This window comes from Achroia grisella, unplaced genomic scaffold (assembly GCF_030625045.1).
Source record: "Achroia grisella isolate CSIRO2021 unplaced genomic scaffold, CSIRO_AGI_Agris_v1 utg821, whole genome shotgun sequence".
Classification (NCBI taxonomy): domain Eukaryota; kingdom Metazoa; phylum Arthropoda; class Insecta; order Lepidoptera; family Pyralidae; genus Achroia; species Achroia grisella.
The window spans coordinates 267,977-288,202 of record NW_026713035.1 but is presented as its reverse complement, the minus strand read 5'-3'; the positions used below and the strand labels follow the sequence as shown (position 1 = coordinate 288,202).

Genomic DNA, 20,226 nt, shown 5'->3' with positions numbered 1-20,226 from the left:
AAATAAAATGATAAAATAACGTCAAGTAACCGTATCGACTTGTGTTGAGCATTAATAAGCAGCTGTGCAATCAATTTGTTGCGCGTTTAGGCTCGTTATCGAGACGGTATTTGTTTTTTATATTTTATTAATGAAAACTTAGTATAAGTAGTATAATATCGTTGCATCGTAATAAGAAGACAAAATAATAAGATAATTTTTAACAAAAATATAAAAAATAGGCAGGAAAGACTGTCATTTGAATTTGCATTACATGAATACTTTACGTTACGTACTTTGTATTTAATATAATTTATACCAATCGATGATTGTACAAATCTGTAGTTAAAAATAAACCTAATCGAAATTCAACTCGATAGCGTACAAATTAACTTTTTTATTACAAATTAATTTTAGTTCTTAGGTAATGTTGGAACAGCCCAATCTCTATGGGCAGCATGAATTCATAAAAACTCAGTATAAGTAAGAACGGAACGGAAAGAAAAAATAGGAACGGCAGAAGGTGCATTAATACGATAAGAATTTATGAATCCCAAAAAGTATAAAATATGCAGTATAATTTACAATCTGATATCAACATCTCAAATATAAATGAACAAAAATAAATGTGGAAAAATGTAAGATATTCAGTAATTTCGCACAATAAAGAGCCGGGTTGGCGGTGATAACTGGAAATTCTGTAGGCAAGTAGATTTGTAAACGCAACGACAGTCGTGCATTACCTATTACGGGTGTGTGCTTTACGATCCTGAGGTTGAGTCCAAAACGACTGTTGCGTCATACGATGCTGTGAATATCTATGTCTATGAGCGATGAAAATACAAAGCTGCCCGTGGTTTTTACGTGATATGTGTATAGAATTGAATAACGTTTTCATTAATTTATTTCAAACATGTACCTACTCTGTAATATGCATTATTTAATAACAAGTACTAAATTAATTTACGGCTTTGATTTATAAAAATCTTTCAAATTCAAACCAATAACCTCAGTTCCAAGCACTTCTGAGTAATTACGTTAATGGTATTGTCCGTTGGTATGACCATCTATTTTTACGTCACTAAGTGTGACGTATGCGATAGCAACAGTATACTTGGTATCGCAGTCACCACAGACAACTGAGGATGTTTCATTCTTATCAATATAATTTTACAGTAGGTAACAAATTATATCATTATCATCTCAACTTGTAACTAAATTATTAATAAAGTAAGGCAGTATATAAGCAGCACTTTTTCATATTTCCTTCTTACAGTGACTGTTAGCAGACATACAAATATTTCAGCAGATATTCGTGTATGTGTGTAAAAACCGATCGTAGTGATTTAGCCAGGCGTCTAGTTTAAAGAGACGGCGTGCAGCCGATGTCATTGGAGGCGTCTCATTCATAATCTTGGTGACTGATATAAAAATAGCTATTGTCTACGTTGACACGATAGTGAAAAATGAAACAGGTGATGTTGAGCCGCATGGCAATGTGTGTGAGAATGTAGACGAGATGTGGGAAGACAAACAAGATTGGGTCGTTCAACTTTAAGACAGGAAGAGTATGCCTCGAGATAGAGCACATTTATTTCTCATTTCACAGTGTCAGATTGTTGTGTAAACATTTCAGGATTGTCAGTTATATTTTGCTATATATTAGTTTGCAAATTGATTTATTTTTTACAAAAACTTTGCCTAACTATCTATGCGTTAGCTTTCTTGCAAAACATCTCGTGGATAACAAAAATAAAGTTACACTAACTAATTACTCGTTGGACAGAGTCCCAACAGATAAACACCTAAACCCAGCCAAAAATACACAAGATGGCGTCGGGTTCATAATAAAACAATTTAATGGGCCAGCGCGCTTTCCGCGGTGACGAAATCTGCGCCGACGCATTCTGGTTACGCAATCTGAAACGCGATCTCTGCAAGAGAAAACTGTTTAAGGTCGAAATAATTATACTACATCTGCAGACTGAATCAGTAAACAGTTGTACGCAGATGGTCTAATCTAATAAATCACTCAAAACTGAATTACAAAACCTACCAAATGTTTTACTTTCAATCTTTACTTTAATGTAATTGGATTCGATCTGTTGTCTAACGTAGCACTTCCTGTTAGTGTATGTTTTAATAAATAGGAAATAAGCTGTATAGTTACCGAAATGCGTCATTTCACGTATACCGTTTATATTCATGTGTACGTCACGCATACATAGATCATTAATTGCAGCATGTTTCCTCCAAAGAATAGGTGCGCACAACAGGGGTGATGGATAACAAACGAATCTGGGCAACTGTTTACGCGCGAGTGGCGGACGGGCGCGGCATCACGGCGGCGGCGCTGGTCGACGGCATACGCGGCGGAATCGCGCGTCATTGGCTCGCAACTCCCAGTCCAAAACTTGGCCACTACCGTCATTCATTCAATCCTCGCATCATCCGTTTACTATTCGTCATCTCTAATATAAGAATCAATATTTGTCTCTCATGAAATATCTTGATGACTTAAAAGATATCATACTTAATTATAACCATTTTTAAATTTAATGTTACGTAATATTTCGTAACAAATTTTCATTTATTAAAAAAGGTGAAAAAATTATAAGGCGAACATTATAGACATAATATACAGAAGTATAAAAATAACTTATACTATACGACATATACATACATATGTAGTAACATTAGACAGAGTCCTCAACATAGAGACAACCCAATTACGTCTCACTGTTGTGCACGAGTATCTCGTCATACAATGATTCAGTCTACTACCACCTAGCTAGCCAGTGTGGGACTGTAGTTCAGATTTTCCTACTTTTGCATCGGTGCATCATGCTTTGTTCTCTTAGTAAGATAAAAAGAAATTCTGACAAATTACTTACTCCGTCACGAGGAAAAAATATGAAATTAAATAAAATATCTTTGTTATACACATGGTTCTGAACAATTAAATTTTAATACTACTGCAAAAAATATGAAATTAATATCATTGTTATATACAACATGGTTTTCAACAATTAAATTTTAATAGTTGAAATATCTTTCCTTTCAATAAATTTTATCGCAAAACTTACAATATATACAAAATAAACACTGACATGAAAAATTATTCATTTTCAACATTTCATTTATTAGAGTCAAGCTCGGGTCAGGTCGTTTGTTTGACTGTCACTATCTGTCACTATGGGTTGAATTAAAGTAATGCACAGTATGTATCTACAACTTTATATTTTTGTCTTCTATAATAGCTTTTCTAGAACGTTCTGAAGAAGTTGCTCGTATTAAAATATTCCAGTAACTAGTTCACTCTTAAGGAATAACAACTTTTGTGGGAAGTTCCATGTGAAATAATGATTTAAAAACATGTCGTACGGTGCGACAATCGTTGTACTTACGTCAAGTAAAGAACCATTAGGCGCTCCCTTCCTGGATATCTCATAATTTTTATTACAACGTGTAGGTACCCCGCCTTGCATTGTTTTAGAAGTTTAATGAGTATACAATAGAATGAGCACATAACATAGTTCTTTTTACATTCATATTGACAGATCACTATTTATGTATACACGTATAAAAATATACGTTGAAAAACAGGCCTATTATTATAATAAATTAATGTTACATATACAATAATAGTCGTCATATATAATCAATCTAATTATAGTTATTAACTTTAATTTACTAGAATTAACTTGGTTATAAATAAAACATGCAATTTAATTTCATACCATTTAGTTAGCACTGTTGAAAAAATCGCTCGCTTACCTGAAAGAAAAAAATATGACATATTAATATAAGTATAGTATATAATTTTGATATATTCATCTATAGCACGAGCGTCACTACATAAAAAATATGTAGATATAGATTTTTTATAGGAGCTGGTAAGTACCCATCTGACTTTAAATCTGCATGTCTCTATGTTTATTATGTTTATCACTATTACGCCCAGTGTAGTTTATACCTCAATACAATACAGAGTCTATTAATGAATATGTATTTTACGTTATAATTTGCAAATTTATTCGTTCGTTTAAATTATAGATTCATCATAAGTATGTACACAGATTTATATGAAATCTGACTGACACAACACAACTATTCTGATTTTCTACGTGCATTTTAACATTTCTTTTTATAGGGGAAGATATATTTCCATTGTTAAAATGACACTAGGCGAACTTGACTACCTAGAATTGTAGATGATACATGGATTGTACTTAGACTTGGCTAAGCAGCGTTATGTGAAAATGGTATTATATATGTTCCAGTATTATTTATCATGAGAATAGGAGATGAGATAAATTTATAATACCCGCAAAAGTTTCGTTTTCTTCGTGGTAACAAAGAATATAAAATATTCCATAGGTTAGTATCTGGTTTTTTTCTTAACTATTCCAGACTATTCCCAAATGCAACGCACGCTTCTCGAGTCCAGATGGTTTATAAATACCCCAACGCCATGTCATTAAAAATATCCAATTAATTCGTATTAAGTCATATTTGCAGGCCACTTCCATAGAAAAAGCGACCTTAAATCTTCAAGAATAAGATTCATCTATACACCGAAACTATGGGCAGTACTTTCAATATCTTTCAGAGGAATTAAAAGACGTCTGTGTAACTCGTTACTCGGGGTTCCGGGCGTTTGATATTTTCGCTTTACGAATATTTTTATTTCAGGCGTGTTTTTCTAAAGTTCGTTTTATGTTCCATCCACAGCTATTTATTTACTGAGAAACACGAAATAGGTACCTATTAATAACATTTTAATGTTTTAACATTTGATATATAGTGGCTTATCAAAATAGCACCTAATCACATTAGTGCTACGAATTTTATAATTATAACAAAACAAACAATACCCGTACATTATAATGGGGATATTATCGTTCTCCATACTCAATAAGCGTAGGCACAGTTAATAAACGAAATGCAGGAATGGTCGATGACGGCGTATGCGGGTCGCTGCAAATTCTAATATCAGGAGTACAGTTATTAGGTGTGGTGTGTGACAGTAATTTTATGTCGCGTGTATTCACGATAAATAAACATACATTTTTATATATATATATTTATTTATCGTGAATACACCATGTCGCTTAATTATCATGAACTATATCGCTTGAAAATGAAAAATATTAATTGTACCCGTACCTTCTGCCAGTACTTTTTCTGTGTATTACAATTTGTTTACAATTATATACGTAGTTTAGTGCCGTAATGTTTGATATTTATTATTTACTATTTTTTGCACGTGACTTATTCCGTGTAACTGTGGTAAATATTATTCGACTGTTACAAATATAAATCACGTCTTTTGATATCAAATACGATTAATTTATGATTAGTAACCATAACCATAACCATTTTTAGCCAAGTGACATTAACCAATCTTGATAATATTCGTATTGATTTTATAATAGCCATCATCCACACTAGGAACTTAGTATTTATGTTATTTTTAGTAATGGTATTTTAGTGGCCATGTATTGTGGCAGGTTGACCTCCACGCTGTCCCCCTTCCTCATGGTTACATTCTTCACTGGAAATATACTGACCAGTGTATACCGTTAGCGCAGACGGGAGCACCGTTTCATTTAGGAAAAAATAACCCGTTTGCCACTGTCTATTCATAACAGGTAAACAGAATTTGTCAGTTTGATTTCATATCCTTTGAATTGGGGAAAAATATATTAACGGTAATTCTTATAACGACATTGAAGGGATAACAACAAGAGCAATACAGGAAAACGGTACGTACAGGAAGAATTACATAATTTCATACGAGTGAAGCCGTAGACAATATATAGTTTATAATGGGTTTTACCAGTAATGTCCTAATAATCGAAACACAATTAATTAAGTAATATAGATTAAAAAAAATATATTTTTAGGAAAATATTTATAAATATAATTAAATGATTACTACTAATACTATGCCCTATACTATTAGTACTATGCCCACAGTAATAAATCCCACGAGGGAGTCGTGGGATTTATAGTCTTTGTATTATTCAGATGTATAAGCTATTTTATTGTAAAGTTTCATTAAAATCCATTTAGTAGCTATGCGTCAAAGAGTAACAAACAGCTATCCGTTTCTCCATCCACACTCACAAACTTCCGCGTTTATAAAATTAATAAGAAAGAAGATAGAAACAAAAACTCTAAAGAACTTTCATGTTTTAAGAGAAAGAATGAGTTAGGAGTACAGGTACATTCGCATTTTTGTGTTAAATATAAATACTACAACTTTCAGACACATCAGGTGCCAGCAGATTTTAGTAGTCTTTAGTGTACGAAAATAACATAGTAATTAATAAATTCCTGATTTAATTGAATTCTCTAAGAAATATGTAAACACGTTTATAATATTCGTATTATAAATGACCTAATTAAATGTATTGGCTGTGATCCAGAACATCAAGACTGGATGCAATTTCTTCTATTTTAAATATCATATCGCACTCTTGCACCTACTGCATATACCATTTAAACTGCTACATAACCCCGTCACCTACTTACATAATCATATCTTAAAATAACAGTAGGTATACATATAATATGGCTCATTCATAATTATTTCAAGTATCCACACACAAGCTCAGGTGTTTATTATACTTACATCATAACTAGTAATAAATGAATGACAAAATATGATGATGTAAAGTAAAGGACCCAAATTGACCTCAGAGTACCTATATGACCTTCTTACCATTGAGACAGGTTTCTAAATAACATGATATATAAACACATCAGTATTATTTATATTCAATCAATAAATGGATGATTTCAATGTATGGAATGATTTGAATATATGAAATCCATAAGGTTGATGCTAGTTATTTATTATACCGTTACTAAATAAGAAATGTAAAGAAATACAGACTCATCATCATCTTCAGCCCACTGCAGTCCACTGCTGGACATAGGCCTCTTCCAAGGCACGCCACTGGGCACGATCTTCAGCCCTTCTCGCGAGGCGAGGCGAATTTATGTACATTATAGTCTTTAAAAGAAACCTATTTGAAATATTCTAACCGTAGATAACTAAAATTTAACGTGAAAATAGATTTTATTACAAACGAACATACATATATACCTATATTACATTTATCCCAAAAAAATAGACGAAATCGCGGTCAACGCTTGGTAAACAATAAATTCTGAACCACGCCTCACGTGTTAGTCACTAGCGTTAACTGCGGCTTTACCCAAATGTGTAGAATCATTACAAAATTAACCTTTGCGGGGGTGCAGGTTTTTTACCCTACAAATGCAGATAGAAAATAAAAGAACTTTAGAAATGGTGTCTTTGAAATATGTGGTGCATTCTGGAAAAGCAATTAGTTTCATATTTCATAACTCACATATAAGTAATTAAATTAACACATGCCGGCGTGGAGGCGAACAGGAGTACAATACGAAGTGTTAACCGAGAAAAAAGGTGACAGACATATCTATAATGGGCAAGCACGAGTGAGATGATATTAATCTATCAACATCCGAAAATACTAACAAGCAGCTGACTTCTCGCCGATGAGTCACGAAATGGCGACATTATTTAGTTGAGATCTAGAACATATATTTTTTTAATTTTATTCGATTTACCTCTGTTTTCCGGCTTTACAATGATTCTTAATATTATTTAAGTAAATTCGACACATTTTATAATTTTAATAAATGAAATAACCAATAACCGCCAAACATCAAATAGTCATAGCGTAAAAGTATAAAGCATAACAAATCTTTTTAAATAAACATTTAGGCAAATTTGGGCAATTGCATAGCTTCTTGAATGGCCGCTGACCGTTATGCGTTCACTAAATTGCTTAACGCGAAATGAATGGGACCCTTAAGACGTCCATACACACTAGAACCGACTCAGACCGGCGCCGCGGCGCCTGCGCATCCCACACATATGGCGCAACAGAGGCACTTTCAAAATTGATTGTTTGTATTGCTCGTTAGTAATGCCTTGGTTATCGATTATAGAAAGCGAATCTCGGGAGCCTATGTGAAAAAACATTGCCATATTTAATGTTGATGTCATAACCTTTTTTAAGAATGGAAACACCTAACGCCGGTCATTATTCGAAAAGGTTGGTACAGCGTATAGTACTTTCTTCGTTTACTTTGTAAATGAAGGAAGCTATGTATTAGTAGATTAGCGTAATGCATCGCCATAAAACTATTGGTGAGAAAGACAAGTCTGTAACTGTCGCCAAGCGGGCGCCACCTACGTGCTTTTGTAGAAAGTTGAAGAACTAGATCGGCCTAGTTTGGATGGATTACGAAATAACTTGGAATCATACGAACTGTTTTAATTTTCACTATGCAGAAGTAAGTACCTAAAGTAGTAGGGAAATAGGGTACCTATATGCCTTAACTAGTTATGAAAGTCGATGACTGTTAAAGGGTTCTCTTTTTCTAAGTATATGCTCAACATTTAGTGTGAAGATCGTAGCTATTAATAATCTAATAAACATAACATATTATTAATAAGAAACGAAGTTTCTGAAAGACATAATTTATCCGGGTTCCTGATAAACTTGAAGATCAACACTCAGATTGTCTGCCATGGCCGGTGAAGGTGCTAGTTTAATTTGTCATGTTCTTGTATAATACGTTTGCTGTAATTGTAAAAAAAACACTTCTGAACATTCTTCATTAAACGCTTCCATCGTAAAAGTATGTATTGCATCAATCTTCATTAAACGGATATCGCTGCATTCCCCATCGTAAAAGACATAAATATATGTAAATGTATAAAATTGCATCAACATAATATGGATGGATAAATATCCGATAAATGAAATAATAATAATAATAATACGAGAACTAGTGAAATGTTTCCTGTTTTTAGTATAGTTTTAGAATCATGTTACTAACGCCATTTTATTTAGTGGCCTTCTAGAATTTGCATTATTAAAGCAAGATTTAGCATGTGGTATATAGCTACATTCGCAAAACTTTCAAGACAAGGCCACAGTATAGTATAAGATATAATGTTCTTTGGTAGATTTCTTGAAAATCCAGGTTATATCGTAGCGGTAATAGTCAGTATATTTAAATCTTTCGTAAGGCGGAAATAAATACTGTGTTAAGGCAAACTAATAATGTACGATTTGATTATAAAAAATACATTTGAACAAAAACTATTTTTTTTAAATTAGTCTACTACTATCCCATGTGTGTTAATTAGAAAAAAATCTAATGTGTGATACATATACACATAATAAACTTATATGAAGTATATAATAGATTGATCGTAATTATTTATTAAAAGAATATTGCTACCAGTTATGTATAGCTGTAGATGAATATACCATTCAATAGCATATATCAGGATTATTAGTGTTACTGTCAAAATTTACATAAATGTATTATGATGAAAATAAGAGGCATTATTGTACGGACAGCAACATAATCTTGTTCCGCTTAATAAGACTTAGTTCTTATATAGGTTATTTTTTAAAAGTAAAATATCAAACGAGGATTTGTGACTACGAATAACACGATTTACGACAGCGATTACCAATCTGTAGACAGAATCAAGGTTGTAGCAGATTTATGATCAAAAACCAAAAGGAATGTTGTGAGAATAAGTTTTTTAATACAAAGCTTAGTTTAAAGTAGCATCAAAAAATATAAAACTCTCAACTACTACGTAAGTATATGTATGCAGTAGGTATATTTTAAAAACATACTAGGTACCGTTATCAATAATCTTAACATAGCAACTAATTTAATATGTACTTTTTTTATTTCAAGTTTAAAATATTTTGCTAAGTAAACGCGTAAAATATATTTTGTTTAAATATTTGATCCTTCGAGTCCGGCCATGTAAGAAGAGCAGAAAAGGAATATATTTCTTAAATTATTCGACATGTGTCTGATGTTTTTATAATCATCATCACCATCGTATAGTCTGTAAGGTAGGTACATATTATATTAGCCATAAAATTGCTCGAATAAGTATGTGTAGTTATTAACCATAATAAAATTGATAATTCTAAATCTAAGTCTAGATGTGTTTTATAACTAGTATGTGATTGTTTCGGTTGCTATTACATACTATAACTGAATAGGTACTGTTGCCACTAACATAAGACCTCGGTTCCGACAATTTAAAAATAACTGTAAAGTCGCCTATCTATAAAACTTATAATAATGAACTTTTAAACCTAACAGGACGATTTATTCAGCCATTTCACTTAGTTCCTTTTGTTTCATTTAATACTGCACCAGCTATTCTAGAATGCCTAATGAAATAATAATATTTTAGAGTATTACTTTGATTTATTCTATTTGATACCTCAGATATATTATATGCCTCGCCGTGGTAAAGTATTTTTTCAAGAATCGGTCTTTGGGTTCGATATCACATATACAGTTATTCATATAACGGCTCAGCTCAGACCCTTTCATTTGCGCGTCCTTTATATTTTTAAAGCCTCGGGCAGTGAGAGCGTCCAGCAAGTTCACATAGCACACCCACGACATTCCTTGTATGGATGAGATAACAACTAGACATCCGCCGGATTGTGTAAAATTCAAAGGGAAGATGTTTTCGACACACCTAATAATGCTATCTGTTACGTATATAATATATTTATTAGTAATGTTGCAATAGTCACAATTTATGTACAAATTATCACATAAGTCAACCTAGTTCTCATTATTCCTGCGACCCGAAAACGTAATAAAATTGAGAGATACGATAAAGACACATAGGTAAAATGCCATAAGGTCTACGAGTATAATCTCAAAATAAACTGTTGTGTTGCAATTTATTGATAACTCAATATGCCTTTCGCAGTGTCAAGTGGATTTGGACATATTAATGCAAATCTGGGTGGTCCTTCTCAAATGATTTACTAATACAAAGTTCTGAACTAACCATGTGGCTTTGTTAAGTAAGTAACAATACCGTAGGCGTTGAGGGCCACAATTAAACTAGGCAAGTCCACCCAACAAGTCACCTTCGTCAACCGTAGGTTGTGACTCCCACGCTTCAGCTACTACGACCTTTTTGTTCAGTTGCTGCTTAACAATCAGTCTTGCGCCTAGCAATTATTAAATATTCACGTTTCGTACATGTTTATTGCGCGAGCAAGATGCTAATACAATGAAAACATGTTATTTGAGACAATCGTTCTAGTTGTCACTTAAGCTACGATGATTTAATAGTTGTAATACCTTTTCTAAAACTTAACTAATTTTTTGTACAATATAATATACAAAATTAATGGATCTCGTCGTAGATAGAGATAGACCTAGAGGCGGCCGCAGTCTGTTGATGTTGAGATAGAGACTGCCGTCTTCACGCCTCTTTTGCTACTGATTTATCTAAAGCAATTAAAATTTGACCTATAAACATGATTAAATTACATTTGTAATCATTATACAAGTATTTATCATTATTTGTATCATCGATTGTATATTTATTACTTAATTAAATATTGTCCCTTAATTTGTAAGATATGTGTATAGACTTTCTAAAGTTTTGTAAACGTATATTTGTTATGATTAAATCTACCGTGACCTGCGTAGGAGATCAAATGGTGATATTTCGAAATATAAAAGTAATATTAGTAGAATTTGTTTGTCTGTACGCGTAGGCCCTGTCGTCCCACCCACAGGACAGGTTCACTCGGCATTCTGAAGCGATCGATTTTCATTTCAAATTACAGTGCGCACGCGCCGCCTACACGCCCTTCCCGAACGCATTTTTGTTCGTTGAAGTACGCTGACTGGATACTAAGCAAATACCACTTACAATACTTAAACCTTCTACCAATTATGACGTACTTTTCTAAACCATATTTGAAAATATAGAAAACACTCGTAATAGCCATTTCGAGGTGTGTAAGTAATAATGCATATATTGTTCATAAGTTTCCACAGTGAATATGGGTATTGTTTGAAATTTACTAATGATAATGACACTTGTTTTCACGACCACAGAAAAAGTATTTCTCATTAGTAGAACGATCACGTAGTTTAAGATAAAGTGTAGATACCTAGTAGCGGTGTCGTGAGAACTCTCGAAGAATAGTCGTCTCGTATGATCCAGTTTTCTAAAGATGCAGTGTAGCCTTATCGAGGTTAGCACGATAATAAATCGCGTGTCAATATTTGCTCTATGGAGTGTATTCTGAAGCAACGTCGCCGTTAAAGGAAGAATGTTAACGGATATATTATTTCTCAATATGAGAACCTCGTCTTCGTATAATTACGTTATTTTTAAAACCATGAATCATATAACGGCTAAGCCCAAATCAGGTAGTGGTCACACTGATAGTCATGTTATTCGAGAACCATAACAACTTAATATCGAATGATTTTAATTAAACAACCCACAGCGAGTTACAACGGGTTGCAGAGCGACCGAGGCAGCCTTGGCTTCTACACCTCCACGCTACCCACGGCTACCCTCATTTGGTCATCGAGTAGGCGAAATACCTAATCGCAACTAAGCAACTTTATAATGACCCAACTAAGACTCACTTTACTGCGGGGTTGCGGAACCATGAACATCAAAGGTAGGTGGCGCCTACACACCAGAGCGCAATAATTTCAATATTATTATTTTATTAGTACTTAATTTCATTCTAACACGATCAACGAGGTCGAGAAATAATTAAAATGTATAAAGATAACCTTTATTTTAAATTATTCGATTAAATTCTACTCAAGTAGTTAAAAAAACATTCCAACAGATAACACCTTTAACTAATTCTACATATATGTACTTGTACTGAATAATACTGAATAATATATAGGTTACATAACTAATTCATACTAGTTATAATAACTTTTACTCGAAATATCAAAGATTATTTGAAATTATGTACATAATTGTCATATTTTTGTTTTCTATAAATGTCTCTTGATTTCGTTGATTGATCACCTAGTCAGCTCCTTAAATGTTCCTACTGCTTACTTGAAAACCGAGAAAGTTGCACTGGCCATTTCTGATATTCCGCAAACAAGATTTTCTTTTTCTAGGTGCATAGCATCTTTCGCATCTTGTGTTTATTCGTAATGCTTATGTAAAAACTTTTAGTAAACTAACAAGTATTAAAATCACTAAAGGGTAAAGAGGTTTACCAACACAATCTACACATTTTTAAGTATTAGATTTTGCATATACTGTTATACGTGTTTTATACGAATAAGCGAATATGTAAAAGGATTTCATTATTAACGTGATAAATGATGATGATTATGGTAATAATCATTAACAAGAGCATAAATTTGCTATGAGAATCGGGTTTTCGTTTATATCTTTTAAAGTATGTGATTTGAAAAATAATTTGTTGCAGAAATACTGTAAGGTTTACGTTTATTTATTTTGATGTTACAGGTACTTTGTGTTTATTATCTTTAAAAAACTTAAAATTAACAATGGTATATAAACATTTCCAGCTTGTATGTGCTGCAAATTCATGAGTGCAACATTATTCCATAGTTTAAGTATCTACAGCGGCTATTAAATCTTTCTTCGGTTCTTATCTGTTATCAATGTTTAAAGCGACTTGTCAAGTGTGTAATACGCCCTGATAAAAATTATCGCTAAATCTGGTATTTCATTGCCTTCTTTTCTGTTGTTAATCCCATATAATTTCAAATTGATACTTCATTGATGTCACTTAATCTTGTAGTTGAATACTCGAGTCATGTTTTATCGATACTACATGTTATGATTGATTAATTTGTATGTTTACTTTTGTTAAATGCATTGTTATCTATTGACGCTCACGGCTCTTCTTGGAATGCAAACAATCAAATGCTCAATTCAATATAATGCAAACATGACCACATTGTTTTTGTTAATCGAAAATTTAATATTATTAAATGTCAGCCCATACATTACATCTTAATACAACCCCATGTAAGTACACTCCAATAATATACAAACTTTACAACTAATTATTCACACTGCGACCTTTATCACAATCAATAGTTAACATGTCGGACGATTAGCTCCAAATCTTGTTTCGAATAAAAGAGTTGTCTTGGCTTTGGCATCGTTTCAAAATGTTTCGGCCTGAGATTTGAATTGGTGTTTTTCGGGTTTGATAAAAGTAAGCTCTTTGTATTATAACCGATTTAGTTTCTCTGTTGCGCTTAATATTCCAGCATCCAAAATAGCCATCGTAATTTCTTAGTTCGGCGTAACACGATACGCCACGCCTGTCGGCTGTCAGCTTGCCGTCGATATTTTCGTCAAGTCTTTTACAGCTCATACGCGACCGACATCATGTCAAATAAACCATAAAACTAATCTATATTATAGCAATAACGTCAACTGTATTTTGGGATAGAAATCGGCTTTAACTCATTGAAATGATCAAACCCAGTTTTATTCCGAAAACAATTAAATACCAAAATTACAGAAATGAGTCAATCTTCTAGACAATTCTGTTTTTTTACAACAAAAAATGTTAAATTGTTGATTATTAATCATCCCTGGGAAATGTGCATTTGAATGTAATCAGCGGCTCGTATGTATTTAGTTGAGTGCACATATCAAGTGATAGTCAGTAATTTTTTATCATCATGTTTATGCAATATGTATCCAAACTGAAGGTCTACCGTAAAAATACTATATTACTTAATATTGAAATGACAGTTCTTTCCATAAGAAGTACTTCTGACGACTATGGACCGAGACCAATCATATTAGATTCGTGTGCTACTGACACGTTTCGTAAGTGCTCATTTAAATACGAGTAAACATTGGACAGCATGAGACCAACGCGAACATGAGGACATATGGCAACGTATATGGTAATACAAAATAACGTCAGCTTTGCTAGTACCTATCATCGTCTTTGGTATTTTATTAAGAAAACTTACTGCCAAGCATGTAAAAAATCACGTTTTTCAATCTTTACGTGTATTTTATTATTGTATCTCAATAGTATGATGATATAATTAATCAAAGGTCAAAATTCATGTTATACAATTTTATTATATAAACTACTAAAACTAAGCAGTAAATCAATACAACGGTGACAATGTGACAAGTTAGAAGTCTCGGCTCAATAGACCTTGTTTCATCAGAAAACGTGACCTGTGTGATTAATGAATTTTATATACTTAACACTGCCTACTATGACTTTTACTGTGGCGTTAAACAGATGTTACATATATTCGCAAATGCTCCAAGATTTTTATCTTTACTAGTAAATAAGATAAAACTAAAACAATACGTTTACAAGAAATGGTAAGATAAACAGCATTTCCGTTTTACGTAGCCAGTTAAAACTATAGCAAAATATAGTCACAGTTATAGCAAAATAGCCATTACCCGTGAGCTCATTTGCTTAGTCTACTACTCTTTTTCTTTTGAGATAAAATATAGATTATATCCTCGTGATAATATATGATATGTTGACGTCAAATTCCATGAAGATCCATAGAGCCGTTTGGTCGTGATAAGGTAAAAAAGCGACACGCACATTTTGTATATATATAATTTTAGCATGAATTAGACTTATACTAGATTTTTGACATTTTATATTTACTAATAACAAGTCTATAAATTTTAAAAACAATGTTGCTCATAAATGTTTCTGAGTCATTTAATATGCTTGATATAACCGGTCCGTATTCTTCTCCCTTCACAGTTAGGTAGATTGTAATTACTACCTTTATATGGAACTAATAATACATATAGACAGAAAATATTTACCCAGAGATATAAAATATATTGTAATATTACATAGAAAAGTATTTCATATTAATATACATATTTTATTGCACGTATATTTTGACATATTTGGTACCTACACGCACTAGGTACTACTTAGTAGGTACTGAGATATTTATTAAATTAATTTCTACGGAACTACCATTCGTACTAATTTTTATTGTTTCAATGTATATACAAAATTATATCCAGTGATTTTTTTTATTTCTAGTAAGTATATATATATAATTAAGTATTGAAAGTTTATTTAAGTAGGTATAATTAGTAAAAATCACGGGATCTTACCATGTTTTATATTTATTTGCTGAGTTCCCGATATTTCGGGACCGCGTCAAATTTAAAACAATTTATTTAAATATGTTTCAGCATGCTACAATGCAATGCAATATTTCATTTAAATATCACATTTATTTCGTTAAGTTACAGATTTTATCGATAGACATTAATAAATATAAATGGAAGTAGGCATCAGCATTTTCTGTAACATAATTGAGATCAATTTAATTTAGAATCAAAAATTCATAGTGCAAATGAATAAGAAATTTAGGCAGGTAGTACTTGAATACAAAGAACGGTATTGAATTCTAATCAGTTTTTAACTTAAACCTGACTAATTAGTTTGACAATGACAATTTCAAGCAATATCAATCGTAAGTCAGTCCAGTCGGTAGGCATTCAGTGGCTACGATAAGGGCATCATAGTATAGTCGAACTGGTTAGTGGCAATAAAACGAGGCTACGGCAAGGAGCGGTGCGCCTGCGCCACACTGCGTACAAATCTCGTATGACTCGAAACTGTACGGTTCGGGCTACCTACCTATACTAAATGGCGACATTCCACTAACTCGCAGTGTAGGTACGGTGACGGCCCTTATGAACAGGTTACATATACCTACTAGGACTTTTGATCCTTCATTCGATGACCTGGTTATAGAATTATAACCTCAAACTAGCATAATAAAGATTTATATCTTATTTACAACAGCTGCGGCGGCGAAATGTTTAACACCAAACCCGTTTACGTCCATTTCACCGATCTCTTTCATCGGCGACAATCTAACGACCGATGACCGCAAATCGTAATCGGAGAGACGTTCTGCTTTACTTCGCTTTTCGTTGGATCGCATTACAAACACCACTGGACCATAACTCGACGGGGCGAAGACAAAAATAAACTTAATATCGTGTGCGTTGTAGCATTTGTCGACGCATCCAATTTATGATCTCAGTGGTGACAAGTATCTGCGATAGTAGCCTAAAGTCTCGCCTGCCGATACACGTATTATAAATAGTTCAACATGGTTTTTACCTACCTTCGTCCAGAAGTCGTTCCATGTGCATGAAAACATTCGGGATCACAGCCAGTTGCTTCCTGTCTTTGAGCAACTGAGCTAAGTAGTCCGCTATACTTTGTGTCGAAGGATTGGTAGTATCACACATTTTGAATAATATTAATACAACTTATGACACGTTAAATGTTTATCTAACACGTTTCGAATAAGAATCTATACTTTAGTTACTGTTATTTTGTGAGACTGTGTTAGAAAAGTTAAAACCACTTCCACACACATCGGAGTTTCGATCACCACTAATGACGAAGTTGACCGAAGTGAAGTTGTGGGCGAATATAGCGTTGCGCTTGCGTTCTTGTCGATGAATTTTTTGTGAGCGCGTGCGACTTCTGTCTACAGTGTAGGCGTAATAATAATCTATAACTCTCTCACTCGCACCTGCATATAAACCGTTATATCTCTCTCCAACACCAAAGGATTGCCGCGCTGGTGTCGCCATCTATTTTATTCAGTAACAACTAACAATTATGTTCATTCATTAAGTAGATACATTAGGAATGAAAAAATAAAGTCCATAATTGACATTCCAACCTATTTTATATATTAGTTAAGTACTCATACAAACGTACCGTAAATAACATTTTTTGTATTATTTCTGTAATTTTAGATTTATTCTGTCAGTGAAGCATAGAAAACTGGATTTTATTTTTGTATTAAAAAATATAAAATATACTGGTACCCAACTGGTACGTTCTGCGTACCGACTATTGAACAAAATTTTGATTACTTTTTGTTTTCATTCGTCAATATAGTGTTTAAGATAAACTCCAAATCATCCACAAATTATATTTTTAGACATTTACCTATACATACAATTTGAAACTGGAATTATGTAATTTATGGAGAAGAAATAAAAAGCTATTATTATTACTTTTTAATAATAAGTACCAAAACAAATTATATTAATTAAAATACAATTACACTAATTGGTATAAACCATTCGATATTTATTATTCGCTAAGTAATTATCTCAAAAACAATTATATATATGATAACAGTTTTTAATTGCGATAAAATTGTAACTCACAACGGCAGCTTATTCTTCCTTAACTAAACTACAACATTGGATTAATTAAAATCACCCAAGTAAGTTTCATTTTATCAATTCTGTTAAAAGGATAAATGGATAATTGACCCCTATCCGATGCTCTTCGTTGATCTATCGAATTAAATGGATTACACAGTTCCACGTTCTACATTCGAGTGAATTAAGAGTTCGTTATTACGTAGGCATCTAGATAATATAGTGGCTTTGGTGTAAACACAGACACAAACGAAGAGAAATAACGTCAGTGACTACATTTATTTATTTATTTCAACACATTTAATTCCATAGGTTTTCTTATAACAGGAAATCTGATCAATCGACAAATGATAGATAACATGCAGAGATGTGACATTTTAAAAATATAGTATTTAAAATACAAAATATATATTTTCCTCTTTTTGAATACTTTTTTAGAAAAACATCGATTTTTTTTAAATACTTTTTAGGATCTATTTTTTATTTAAACAACAATCCAAAATTATTTCTGTAGTAGATATAATTTAGTTGAATTTTGGCTAACATTATGGTAAGAGTAATCTTTATATTATAGTAGATATATGTAGGTTATGTATGTCAATAGTCTTCATATTAATAAAATGATTCCACCTTCGCGACTGTAATCCTACATGGATACATGGAGTAGTCAGAGGGGTTGTCAGCCATCAGTGTTTTGGTGAACCCAATACTTGACAAGCTATAGTAAATTTTCGTATTGGTGACAAGCGTTACTATTAATGTCTTTAAATTAATTTATAAGAAACCAACTCCAATCATACTGAGTTATGCCTCCATCAGGAAAGACTTCGGAAATTAAATTTATTATGGTCGTAATTGATGTACCTACAGGGGACTCTTCTCATCCTTAACTATGGCTCATTTTTGTCTCTTATGGCAAATACTTCTTCAATTCTATGGTAACTTTAAACTGATTAACCAAATAGCGGTTCACACCGATACAAACAATCTTACTCATCCTATCGGAATCGAACTTGCGACCATCGGAAGATTGTTTCTGTAAGGCGGTGTGCTAAACCGCTAGTTCATTGGCTTACTTGCTCAGAGGTTCAAGCTATTTTCATAAATATGAGAAGAAAGTTATATATACATACCTAGGTACCTTTTTCTGTTTTGACAGGTGTTTAATCTAGCGTAGATACAACTCCGCAGTCGCAATGAATTGTTGGCTATTGGTAACACCCACCTTGATTTGATTACCTGTTACCTATGACATATGTTGGCGGTATTTGTTTATGTTTGACCACATTTGGATTGGGTATAAACTAATTTATCTATGTATAAGACAAATCCTCAAAGTAAAATAGATAATATTGCAGCAATTATAACTCAACAAATTTAAACTGAAGTTAATTCAGCATATCAGTAAAGTTGGCGGTAAAAAACATAAAATGAAACTTCTTAACACAAATATTAAGTATTATAAGGTCCGGCCACACATTTTAAAATTTAAAAACTAAATATATTTACAAAAAATGACTGTTTTTATTTTATCTATATCGACCTATATATAAAATAATTGGATGTTGTAAATGAATCAATCAGTCTATCTAGATATTTCATTGGATCCACGTGACATGAACCACATATTGTGACGTCACTGAAGCCGATTTATTGTGGCGCATAAGAAACCGCAGTTGTAATGCATTCAAAAATTTTGTGTTAAAATTATAAAATACATGTGCATATTCCCAGATAAGCACATAAGCACACTGAGATAAGAGATGAGATGTTAAACAAACTGTTTACTCAATTCTTTATTTGGTGCGGTAGGTACCTACTAATTAAAATTCCAAATAGGTATGTAGTATAAATATAGTAGCATAAAAAAAGGTAACTAGTCGTTACTAGATTACCTTTTTTTATGGAATACATGAATTTCTAAAATTATTTTAAATAGGTTTACAATAATAAAAATATACCTTAACGACTGTTCTTCCAGATGAGGCAATTAGAGCTATTGTCAACTCTTGACATCGTGGTGAACGCGACACTTAATTCTTCAATATTTCACACAGTACCTATCTACATATATTCGAATCGAACGTGGCAGAAGATCAGTGCACGCTGTATTAAGGATTAACTTGGTTTGT

The 20,226-nt window shown here is 32.6% G+C and overlaps 1 protein-coding gene across 7 annotated transcripts in view; it reads right to left on the bottom strand.

Moving 5' to 3' along the window:
* The window catches only part of LOC131851931 (protein held out wings), a 78,100-nt gene extending 60,754 nt beyond the window's left edge, over window positions 1-17,346 (bottom strand). For 4 of the 7 annotated variants that reach the window (XM_059202481.1, XM_059202487.1, XM_059202483.1 and 1 more), the window contains exon 1: window positions 17,032-17,346. In XM_059202481.1, coding sequence (XP_059058464.1) covers window positions 17,032-17,158 — 127 coding nt within the window. In that variant the 5' untranslated portion in view covers window positions 17,159-17,346. The remainder of the gene's footprint in view (window positions 1-17,031) is intronic. The other 3 variants (XM_059202484.1, XM_059202485.1, XM_059202486.1) reach the window with 1 other exon arrangement.
* Window positions 17,347-20,226: the final 2,880 nt, after the last annotated feature.